This window comes from Hyperoodon ampullatus (assembly GCF_949752795.1).
Source record: "Hyperoodon ampullatus genome assembly, chromosome: 8".
NCBI classification, from domain to species: domain Eukaryota; kingdom Metazoa; phylum Chordata; class Mammalia; order Artiodactyla; family Ziphiidae; genus Hyperoodon; species Hyperoodon ampullatus.
In genome coordinates, this window is record NC_136921.1 from 89018218 (window position 1) to 89030590 (window position 12373).

General features: G+C 54.9%; 1 protein-coding gene across 1 annotated transcript; it reads left to right on the forward strand.

Annotated features, from left to right (window-relative positions):
* Positions 1 to 9677: 9677 nt before the first annotated feature.
* Positions 9678 to 12113, forward strand: SP9 (Sp9 transcription factor; the record flags this gene model as incomplete). The annotated part of the gene is made up of 2 exons (XM_079710419.1): positions 9678 to 9698; positions 10686 to 12113. The coding sequence occupies 2 exons, from the start codon at positions 9678 to 9680 to the stop codon at positions 12111 to 12113; spliced, it is 1449 nt and encodes a 482-aa protein (XP_079566545.1).
* Positions 12114 to 12373: the final 260 nt, after the last annotated feature.

A 12373-nucleotide genomic window follows, 5' to 3' on the forward strand; every position in this document is an offset into this window, starting at 1 on the left:
GAAGGCAACTATTAATAAGTATTGAGCAGTTGCTAGGAATTTCCCTACACAGTTTTATTTAACCTTTCTAAAAATCCTTCGAAGTCGAAATTATTAGCTTCATTTTCGAGAGGAAGAAACTGAGAAGCTTCCTGGCCCACCCAAGGTCACAGCATTAAGTGGTGGGCCTTAACTCACACCCAGGTCCTGAGAGCCCCAAAGGGCTTGTGCTGATCCAGGAGCCCTGGCCATCAGCCTCCTTGCCTTTCTTTCCTTGTCCTCGCTTAAAAACAACCACAGTCCAGAAAAAGTTAAGTTGTCCCCAGTCAAAGGAGTCCGATACCATATTTATCTGTCCTGTGGACTTCCTGGCAGGCTGGTTTGCCGCAGGGTGGTAAAAGATCTGCACATCTGATAAGGAGAGTCACAGGCTTGGGTGGGAGCTTGAGGCTGGCAGAGGGGATTCTCAGGAAGAAGTATTAGAAAGAAAAAGGACTTCAGGATTGCCCTGACATTTGTGTTTAATTTTCCTCTTGTTCTAAATGCTATTCAACTTTTATGGGAAGGAGAAAGCAGAGAGAGATACCTTATACGAGAGCATTCAATTCCAAAAATTAAAACCAGGCAGCTACCATCCAAAACCGTGGGCCCCAATTCAAGCCCCAGCTGTCATTTAGTTCCGTGGTTACGCCGACACCCTAAACTTGCAAATCATCAGTTGACTTTAGAATCCAGCTTATTGAAAGCGGGTCAATTCCGTGCTAGGAGAGTATCTGATTACAACCGGAGTTATTGGTTGTTTATATCGAACATTCCCGGGAATGGAGCGGAGAAAGAGACACCAGGAGAAACAAACTCCAGCGACCAAGTGCCCAAGGAGATAGTGCCTCAAACTAGAGGCTCAGCCTCTTGGGCCCCACTCCAGGGCGTCGGGAAGGGTTGGGTTCTTCCAAAAGCCGCCGGGAAGTGGCCTAGCTAATTAACCCTTTCCCTTCAGAGCCCAGAGGCCCTCACTCTTAAGGCCACTCCCGCAGCCGAGCTGCAGGAAGGAGTCGACACCACCCCTCGCCAGAGCGGACCGCCCACCTCCCCAGGCCTGCCTATTCCCTGCTGCGAATCCGGGTCTCTCCGCCTAGCGCTGGGCTAAGGTCCTCTTAATTAGGAAACAATAGCTGTTTAGGAAGAAGCGCAAATATCCCGAGCTCTGCGCGCCCAAGCCTGGCATTCTCGAGAGTTCCCGCGGGGCGAGGAGCCCGGCAACTCAGGGCAGAGGGAGATGAAGAGACGGAGCCCGCTTGCGGAGGCCTGGGCGTCAGGAAGAGCCCGACCTGTCTCCCGGGGCCCTGCCCTCAGCCTTCCCGTCTGGCGGGGACCTGCCGGGTGGGGAACCACCCTCTTCACTGCTGCAGATTTGGAGGGGAGGGGCCAGAAGCCCTGGGGGAGAAGGCGCGGAAGGCGGGATTTAGCCCCTCGGATGTCAGGGCGGTCCCCAGTCCAGCCTCAGGCCCCCGCGCCCGGCGCGCGGGGTCACAGCCACGAAGTCCTTTTCTTCCCCGAAGGGAGCCGGCCCTCGATCCCTCGGAGGGTGGAGATTCCTCACGTTCCCTCTGCTCGCTCCCCGGGGTGGGAGAAGAGCTGTGGGATTAGGCTGGAGTGAATATTCCGTGTGCTCTGTAATCACACACACAGTGAAATCTTCACCGTTGACTTAAGTTACTTGGCGCTGCGAGGGCTGGGGCCCCGCGTATTGATTAAACGCAGCCTCTATTTACCTAAACAACAAATGTAGAGATTAGCAACGTTCACTTGATCACAATAATGGGGTTGACAATTAAGGGGCAATGCATCCCAGATGTAACCGAGCCTTGGAGGAGGGCGGGCGGGCGGCAGGCTTCTTGGAGACGCGCGCTCGGGGGTTGCGGCGGTGAAGGTGCGGAGCCGGACGTAGAGCAGGGGGCGGCGCGGGGAGCGCGGCAGCGAGGCCTCCGGCCACGCGGCAGGGGAGCCCCGCAGCTGGCTTTGGGGGACCCGAACATCCCCACTCCCAGGGTGGCATCTGGAGCGCGGAGTCTGCCTCCCTGCGGCGATGTCACCTGCCTCAAGGCCGTCTCGCCTGCTGCCGCCTGGCAGGGAAGGAGGATCGACGCCGCTGACGCGTGCCCGAGTGAGTGTGTCAGTGTCATCAGTGTGCATTCTGCCTGCGGCAGCGGGGGAAGTGGGAGGGGCAGGAGGAGGCGCACGTGTCTAATGTGTGCGGAGCCTGCCTCTGCCCCTCCGTGTACCCGGCTCTCGATACTTCAATAGGCGAGTCAGGGTGGAGGTGTCAATCTGGCCTCTCGATGGGGGTGGCTGTGACAAGAGAGGACTCTAGAGTGGCTGAAATTCAGAAAGCATGAAAGTGTCGGCCCAGGACAGGCCTGTTCTCGGAGATGTCACAGGAGTACCTGGGTGCTTGGTGGGACTCTTAACCGACCTTCTTTCTCAATCTCTCACTAAGCTGTAGAGCCCTGAGAAGTCCTGGGAAAGGGGGCGGGGTGGGGAATGAAAGGAAACAACTCAGGAGAGTAAGATATGGGGTAATAAAGGACAGATGAGAGCGGTTGGGGGGAGAGGGGTGTGTGTGTGAGGTCACCATCCGCCTAGAAGAGTTTCCGTATCCTGGGCTCCCATCGCAGGTTGGCTGCAAAAGACACAGGTGGCAACTCTTCCAATGCATGTAGTTTCTCTGTTTTCCCCCTCTTCCCTCTGTGCCCCATTATCAACCCGGAATGCTTCCCATTCCACATATAGACACAAACAAAATGATTTGTCCCAGACACCCGTGGACAAGCCAGGACGAAGCCCTTTCCCGCCAAACCACTAAGGCCGGGAAATAAACTGCGCCTGCCGGGGCTCTAGGCGCTGGAGCCCGCGAGAAGACTTGAGTGGTAAGAGGATATAGAGTATTGGAAAAAGGGAGGGAGAAAGGAAGAGAGAAGGTTGGGAAAGAGAAGAAGAGAGAGGAGAAAAGGGGGAGAGGATCTACAGGGACAGTTGGACGTGGGGCTCGGTTACTATCGTCCCCTCCGCGCCCAGGGTCTTTAGGCCCGCTGCCTGTCCCCCATTTCGGAGCTGAGGGCGGACTGGGGGAAGGGGAGATAAGACAAAGGGAATTCTCCCCTGGGAAGTGTGAAGTGCGTCTGTCCTCTCCTTTCAGGCTCTGGAAAAACTGGCTGGAATTTCCTTGTCGTGAGAAGACCGACGAGTCTGCGGTTCAGGAGACAACTACAAACAGACTTTGGGGCGGGAAGAAGGGCGGGAGGAGGGGACTGGCAGGGGCCTGCTTTGATCGCTTTGGCTCGGTTGTAATTTTGTCTTCGCCAGTTAGATTAGCTGAAATAGTCAGCCCGAGCGAGGAGGTCGGTTCCGAGGAGTTCTCTCCCTCCCCGCCCCCCCGCCCCCGCGTCGTGTGCAAGCGGGGAGCTGGGTCGCGGCTCCTCCCCGAGTCGCGCCTGAAACTTCAAGGGCTAATGGTTGTGTGTTCCTGCCGTAATTAGGAGGCCACACAGCACTCGAACACTCCGTTAAAACAAATCTGTAAGTCATCCTCCCCCTCTCCGGGGACAGACCCGGGGAAAGGAGGCAGCTGGGACTGCTCGCGGCAGTGTCCTCCGCTGGGGGAGTGGCGTCGCTGTGAACCCCGGCCTCGGTCCTTCTAAGCTCTTCCTTAAAAAGGAGAGAAAAGGGGCAAAGAATGGGCACCTCGCCATCCATCGAACGAGCCAGGGGAGCCTGTGTCTTTGCTTGAAAAGTTTTCAGAATAAATCGCTCTGGTGGTTCTAAGCAGTGATGAAGAGAGGCTGGGCCCGTGTTTTCTCCAGAACATTGCGATAATGTGAAGGATATGGAGTCGTCCTCCCCCCACCCACCCCTTTTCTTTTTCCTCTCCATATAAACCAGCCATATAAATCATTTGCATTGTTTAAGGTACATTGATCAATCTAATGGCTTGTAATAGGCTCCTAATTGCCACTTGCAGAGTTCTGAAGGCTCCGGTTTGAACGGGGAAGGTTCTCGATTCCAGACCAAGGAAGAGCACCACGGTGACCAGGTCATCTGCAGTCTCAGAGCCTCAGGGGAGGGAGGAAAGGGGGCTTACTAGGGATATTTGCTATACCTTTTTTTCTTTCTTTTTTTCAAATTTCACTAATGAGCAAAGCCCAGGCTGTGATTTATTGATTAGTGTAGACAGGATGATTTTGCTTTTATCAGACAAGAAATCTTCCTTATTTGCATTCCTTGTGTCTGTATATAATACAGTAAAAAAATTCCTTAGCCACAAACCGCTCTTAGTCATACCTTTTCTTTTTATTTACTTATTTCTCACAGCGTAGGATCAGGAATTGTGATAGGAAATAATATGGGGGAAGGGGATGCTGTTAAAGGAAGGAAGAAAAAGCCAAACTTTCTCCAGTATGGAGTCCCGGAGATATGCCTAAAGTCCTGTTTCACAACTTGCAGTTGTGCCTCCTTCAAACCCTGAAAGGAGGAGGGAGAGTTGGAAGTCTCTTCAAAGCCTGCCTATGAAAGTGTGAAACTGAGGAAACTGGTACCCTGGCTGGGAGAAGCTGATGAATGACCAGAATTCCCTGGCCTTTGGCTTTTTAAAAAATATTAGCTTAAGGTCTGAGTGAAAAGATTGCTTTAATATCTCCAAAGATGGTTCGATTAGAGTTGGCTGAGACACAAATGTGCTCCATTTTGGTAGAAATGCCCTAAAAGAGAAGAAGGAAGCCAACAGTGAATGGCACATTTGCTTAGGTCTAATACCCCTCTGTGGTAGTTGGTGAGGGAGGGAGGAAGGTAAAACCCCAAGCCGAATAGGCCCCCCATAGTTTCCAAGTAAGGCAGTAAACAAATCTATGATGCTTGTCGAATAATCTTCCAATAATTGCAGTCATTAAAATCATCACACAGTCTACAGTCACCTTCCTTCCTTTGACACACCAGAGTCTTTCCTTTAATTGTTCATGCATTTTTGGCTCAGATAAACAGATCAAGGCAGGCTTAAAATATATGGCCCAGATACATCTAGCAGCAGAAAATTAGTTGTGTAGCAAATGTTTGGAGTGTACTTAATAGACTAAGGGTTTTCAGTTTCTCCAGTAGACCTTATAGACAAAACGGATGTGCATCTCCTGCCATCTCTAAATAGCAGTAACACTTCTGAGATGGAGAAAAGATGAAAGTTCCAATGGCCTGGTGATCTTTCCTGGCTCTTTTATTTGCAAGGGTTGGGATGGAATGAGGGTGTTATAGAACAAATATTAAATGAAAGCTCAATGGAAATTGTGGGAGAGTTCCTCAGTTTTCAATTTATTTTCTCCACCCAGTTGATCTCAAGGCTAGTGCTTTTAAAAATATAGATATGTTAACTATAAAAGATTCCCTTCTAATCAAAAGCTGCATTTCATTTTCACCCACAACTGACAAACTCCAACTGAGGAAAAGACTCACTGGACTCAACAGGCACTATAGTCTGTATTGGCTTCCTCAGCCCCTGTTCATGGCAGGTGACTGTGGTACACAAGGGCAGCTTTTCGTGTGTGTGGTTTTTTTGTTTTGTTTTTTAACTCATTATTAATGTATCTCCCCAAATCCCACACTGTGCTGACCTGATAATCACTGCTGTAGTGTAGATCATGCAAATGAAAAGCATAATTAATTGCACAAATTACCCAGAAAGGGAGAGCTGTGGCTAAGCAAATAAATAAAGGCATGCCGGAGGACGACAGGTCAGATCAATGCTTTATACGGGCTCCTCTCCCTGCCTTCTCCTTTCCCTGCTCCCGGGCACCCAGGTCCTGGTGGCTGAGGCTTTGGCAGCAGCCAGCAGAACCCAGACGAGAACCTTCGGTTCCTCCTCCCCAACCCCTCCCCTCCTGCCCACATCCTCTACTCTCCCCAACTCTACCTCACCCCACCCCTGTGCAGTACATCCGCTGCTCAACTCTGCGACTGGCCAAAGCCCCTGGGAGACTGGGCAGCCACCTAATATTTCGAGTTATTCAGAAGATAACTGTTCCTCCCCCGTCTCCCTGTGCATCAGGGAGAAGCTGCTTTTTTTTTTTTTTTTTTTTTTTTTTCCCTGTGGCGTAGGAGCTCCAATCCTTCGGATCCGCGCTAATGACGGAATTGTTTCCCCGGTTTTGCCCACTAAATGCAGCAACTTGAGCAGTTGCTCAGATCAAAGCTCTCGGGAGAGGCAGGATGGGGGAAACAATATTTGTTCAAAGGAAGTGAACTCTCTCCTTTAATTACCCCATTCTTCTTTATTAGGATTCCTATTGAAATTTTTTGCAAAAAAATTATGTTGATTTAACCATAGTGTATTTACGATGTAAATATATTCCAAGATGAAAACGTCACGGATCAATTGTAAAGGACCCGGATACATAATTTTAAAAAATCAGTTTCAGTGTATATGAGGTTCTCACCCCACTTTCGCTGCTCAGTCAGATTTGTTTATGCAGAATCGACATTTAATAGTGCTAATTGCACTCCAGTTAAATTGCCCTGATTGCAGAAAGGGAAGCAATTTTCGTGCTCTCTGTCTGGGTTTGGAAGAAATTGTTTTATATTCACCTCTTTATAAAGAAGTGGAGATAAGGCACCGGGGCCTTTGCACAAATTGCACTTAGAGGCTGACTGGCAGCATTCAGGCGCTATAATAGAGCATTATTTGGCCGTTTTGAATAATGTAAAGCGTTTGCTGAAAGCTATTCTCCTGAAAATTGCTTTAACTTTTAAAAGGGTGATGATTCACTCCAAACCAGGCCTTTGTTACATTGTCATTATTTCCCCAAATGTTTTAACAGTCAGCTCAACACTTCAGCATAACACATTGATCTTTGTTTAAAAACTAGATTTTTTAGAGAATGAAAAAAACTGTCACACACACACACACACACACACAAACTGGACTTCTTCTGAAAGATTTCCATGGGGGCCCCACTTTAGAGTTGAAGTGCCCGGAGCGTCTGCCTGCGATCGTTTGGAAGATTTCCTAACTTTTATTGTGATCCGGTGATGTGTATCTAAAGGAATATCCGAGTGCCCACGTAGAGAGTCTGACAGCTGGAACTACACTGAAAACGGAGGGAGGGGGAGGGGGAGGGGAAAGGAGGAAGAAGAGGAGGAGAAGAGACAGGCAACCAAGGCGCCGGGAGCCCGAGGTGCCAGCGTGAATTGTTTTAAATGGTTGACTTGAAAATGTCACGAGTGCTAAGTGGCTTTTCGGATTGTCTTATTTATTACTTTGTCAGGTTTCCTTAAGGAGAGCGTGTGTTGGGGGTGAGGGAGGATGTGGATGGGGGAAACCTCCGCGCTTCTCCTCCCGGGGCTGCACTGGGTGAGTCGGCAACGCCTGGCTGCCACTTAACAATCCCTCTATTAGTAAAATCGACGCGAAGACTCTACGCGAAGCCGAGCACCAGTCTGACCTTCCAGGGCAGAAGTCACCTGTTGGGAAGGGGTCCTGGGTCCCACTGCCGGGCTTTCTGGCTCTTCTGGGCTGCTTGGACTCCCCCTCACCCCTCCACCCCGAGTGTCCCGGGGGCTTTTCACACCTTTCCCCGCCCCCTTCCCCCGCCGATTGCTACCACAACCCCCCCCCCCCAGGGCACAGAGCTTCATTATAGCCGCGCGGGTCTTCTCACTCTCTCCCCTTTCTCTGTCATACTTGCCTCGGTGCTTTCGCCACCTTAAATCAAAGTGCGGGGGGAGGCATTTTTGAGCAAAGATATTCTAACGACTAGCAAAGAAAGCAACCCAGATAGCCTTCTCCACCTACGAAGTGCTCCGGGATACACGCAGGCTCCATCTCAGGGCCGAGAGAAGAGCCACGGTGGTCGCACTCTTGCGCCAAGAGATATTGCAAAAGAAGGAAGAAAACGCTGGGGGCATAGTTCCACGTCCTCCTCACATGCTCCCCCTCCTCAACAACTCGCCTTTTGCACCCAAGCATCTGAGGTTCGTGGTTTAAAATGTCTTTGAAAGCAGGATGTGGGCTTTCAGGAGAATGTGGTACATTAAAACCAGTACCCAGGTCTGTCGAGGGCACTGGTATTTCTGGTTCAAAAGCTGCTCCTGGCTGCCCAGAAAAAGAAAGAGAAAGGGAGACCCAGAAAGAAGAAAAACAAACAGCTCAGCGGGTGCCGAGGGGCTCCAGGATGCTCAGTTGTCCGTCTGAGGACGTGTCTCCTCACACCGACAGGATCCGGAGAGGACTTCAGGATGCTTCCAGCCTGCAAAATGTGGAGGCGCCCACGTGTGGCCTCATCCCAGGCACTCGTGGACAGAGGTCCGGGAGAGAAGCTCCCTAAGCACGTCCACGAAAGCAGGGCTAGGGGCGAGCCCACTTCTCAACCCGGCGCCCTTGCCCTGCAGAGGAGCCTCTAGGCCTAGGCGGTCTGCAGTGGGAGTGGGCTGGAGCTGGGGCAAGAAAACTCGTTTCCAGGCTGAAACGTGACATGCAAATTTTCACCGGGTTAAACAAACAGCCTAGCAAGCTGCAGCTTCAGCGGGGGTGGCGATGGGGGCGGACGCGGCTCGCGCGGGTCTCTGTTTCCAAAGTCGTTACACTGTGAAAATAAGCAGCTTCGTGCAGCGTGTTGTATGGGCTGATGACTCCCACCCCCACGCCAGTCCCCAGCGAAACCCGGCAGATAATCAGCACGTCCCACTGTTTAGTCATATTTGACAACTGGGTTAGCCTGGTATCTAGGCGCTGGCGAAACGGTACAAAGGGTGCCCTCAATTACCACTAGAAGCTTCTGGTGTGAGTGGCACTTGTATTACCCCCCGGGTCAGAGGCCAGAGCGACAATTAGGAAGTCACTTAGGCCGCTAGGGGAAATGGCGGGATGCGGGAGGCTCCAGGCCCTCCCAGCAAGTCTGTGGGTGTAGACCTGGACGGAGAGGCCTATTTCTCTCCTCTCGGAGGAGCTGTCCCTTCGCCCCCTTCTCTTCAATGTGACTCTGAGAGTAAAACTGAATCCAGTGGGAATAAGGAACTAGGTAGACAAATGACAATGATAAAATCGCAAGCGAGAATGATGGATTCCAGCTGAAGTTGTGCTCCGCAGGCGAGAGCCTGGACACACAAAGTGAGCGCTGACATTTCCGTCTCCACTTGGGTCTTGCTGGTGCGGCCTCAGCCTCGGGCCCCCTCCCCTCCTGCCTCCTTTCCCACAAGTGGAGAGTCGAGGACTGTCAGTCCTAACTTGCATCATCTCGGGGAGGTTCGGGGGTCTTGTGGCTCGGTCTCAACGATAGTTAAACCTGGCTTGGTGCGTGTGTGTAAATTTTTAATTGCACTGTAATTTCTTCAATCTCTAGCCCGCGAACCCCCTCCCCCCCCGCCAGCCGCGGTGACTGGCACGCGCCAGGAGCCCGGGCTCGGGCCCCTCGGCGCGTCTGATTGGCTGCGGGGCAGCTCCAGTCTGCTCTGCCTGCGCCCTCATTGGGTGAGAGGCGCCGCCAGCGGCACTTCAAAGCGGGTGCTCCTAGCACTTAGGCTGAGTTTAGCCGGCGGGAGCCCGGAGTCCGCTCGGCGCGAGCGCGGGGACACGGGAGCCGTGCGGTACCCGAACAGTTCTCCCGAGCAGCCGCCAGGTTCAGCCCCGCTCCCGGCCCCGCCGCGCCGTCCAGGGACCTGCTATGGCCACGTCTATACTTGGGGTAAGTCGGAAGTGCGGCATTTGCTTGTTTTAACTGGAGTAATTTTTCGTTATGGCTTCTCCGGGTCCGCGCCTCTGGAGAAACTGTTGCTGCCCGACTGCAGCCTCAGCTTCTTTTAGCACTTTCCACATTTCCAGGACTGATTCTTCCCAAGTTATTGGAATCCAGGAGGTGCCTTTGTAAGAAAAGGATTTGTTAAGCAAGTCCTTTTAATATTCGGTTTTAGAGGTTTCTTTTCTGCACCTCGTGATTTATACCCCATCCCCCCTTGCTTCGGGGATTGTTGCAATTACGCGACATTGGTGTTTCCAGAAAACAGCCTTAATTGTTTTGCAGTCCATGTAGTCACGTTAACAAACATTTACACTTTTGCGGATCCCCAGTTCGTCTGTGACTCTGAAATCCATCGCGGGGGTCGCTTCTACTCGGACTTCTTCTTTTCCTAATTGTGTGTGTGTGTGTGTAAACATTTAAAATGTTTTCTGTTAAAAAGAGTCAAGTCCTAGACACCCTTGGGAAGAGTGCCCCAAGTTTCCCTCACCCCCGGGTCGCTATTTCCGCCGCCTCTGCCCTCACCTGGCGTTGGTTGTCGATGTGTTTACCTCCGTGCTTCACCCCGAAGGGTGATTTGGGGGCTTCTGTGAGAGGAGCGGGCTTATGGCGAACGGAAGGCGAGCGACTCGAGTCCGCTTTGGGGCAGGGTTTGCAGCGACTGAGGCGGGGAGAACCGAGACAGCTTTGATTTGCAGTCCCACTGAAGAACAACTTTCCAGCGCCGGGCCCCTCGCCCTTGTGATCGCCTCTGCCCCGCGCGGGGTGCGGCGCATCCTCGGCGAGCGTGCGGGGAGGAGGCGCGAGCCAGGGAGCCACGACCCCCCGGGACCAGCCGCGGGAGGACGAGGCTGCTCACGGGCGCACTCTGTGTCTTCCTCCCACTTGTTCCTGCCCTCCTCCTCCTTGCTCCCTCCCCCACCCCACCCACTCTAGGAAGAGCCGCGCTTCGGAACGACCCCGTTGGCCATGCTGGCGGCGACCTGCAACAAGATCGGCAACACGAGCCCGCTGACGACGCTGCCGGAGTCGAGCGCTTTCGCCAAGGGCGGCTTCCATCCCTGGAAGCGCTCCTCGTCCAGCTGCAACCTCGGCTCCAGCCTCTCGGGCTTCGCCGTGGCCACCGGCGGCCGCGGCTCAGGCGGCCTGGCAGGCGGCTCTGGCGCAGCCAACAGCGCCTTCTGCTTGGCCTCCACGTCCCCCACGTCGTCCGCTTTCAGCAGCGACTACGGCGGCCTCTTCTCCAACTCGGCGGCGGCCGCGGCGGCGGCGGCCGGGGTGTCCCCGCAAGAGGCGGGCGGCCAGTCGGCCTTCATCTCCAAGGTGCACACGACGGCGGCCGACGGCCTGTACCCGCGCGTGGGCATGGCGCACCCGTACGAGTCGTGGTACAAGTCAGGCTTCCACTCAACGCTGGCGGCGGGCGAGGTGACCAACGGCGCGGCGTCGTCGTGGTGGGACGTGCACAGCAGCCCAGGCTCGTGGCTGGAGGTGCAGAACCCCGCTGGGGGGCTCCAGAGCTCGCTGCACTCGGGCGCCCCCCAGGCCTCGCTGCACTCGCAGCTCGGCACCTACAACCCCGACTTCAGCTCGCTCACGCACTCGGCCTTCAGCTCCACGGGCCTCGGCTCCTCGGCCGCCGCCGCCTCGCACTTGCTCTCCACCAGCCAGCACCTGCTGGCCCAGGACGGCTTCAAGCCGGTGCTGCCCTCCTACTCGGACTCCAGCGCCGCCGTGGCGGCCGCCGCAGCCAGCGCCATGATCTCGGGCGCCGCGGCCGCCGCCGCCGGGGGGAGCTCGGCGCGCTCGGCCCGCCGCTACTCCGGCCGCGCCACCTGCGACTGCCCCAATTGCCAGGAGGCGGAGCGGCTGGGCCCGGCCGGGGCGAGTCTGCGGCGCAAGGGCCTCCACAGCTGCCACATCCCGGGCTGCGGCAAGGTGTACGGCAAGACGTCGCACCTGAAGGCGCACCTGCGCTGGCACACGGGCGAGCGGCCCTTCGTGTGCAACTGGCTCTTCTGCGGCAAGCGCTTCACGCGCTCGGACGAGCTGCAGCGGCACCTGCGGACTCACACGGGGGAGAAGCGCTTCGCCTGTCCGGTGTGCAATAAGCGCTTCATGCGCAGCGACCACCTGAGCAAACACATTAAGACGCACAACGGGGGCGGCGGGGGCAAAAAGGGTAGCGACAGTGACACGGACGCCAGCAACCTGGAGACGCCCCGCTCTGAGTCCCCCGACCTCATCCTGCACGACTCCGGCGTCAGTGCCGCCCGGGCGGCGGCGGCGGCGGCTGCAGCGGCGGCTGCGGCGGCGGCCTCGGCAGGAGGCAAGGAAGCCGCGTCTGGCCCCAACGACTCTTAGAGGCCGGGCGAGAGGCGCGAGCGAGCGAGTAGAGACAGCGAGAGCGAGCGAGAGGTTCGGAGGGCGAGCGGGGTATGGACGGGCGGGAGCTCCACGGCCGCCCCCGGGCCGGCGCGAGGTAGAGCGGCATCCGGCTCGCGGGCCGCCGCTTGCCGGCCACGCCAGGCGCTCCCCTCTGCTGCCCGAGCCCAGACGAGAATCAAACGCGTGGTCCAGGAACAAAAGCGAAGCATCTTTCGACACAAACAACACTTTAAAAA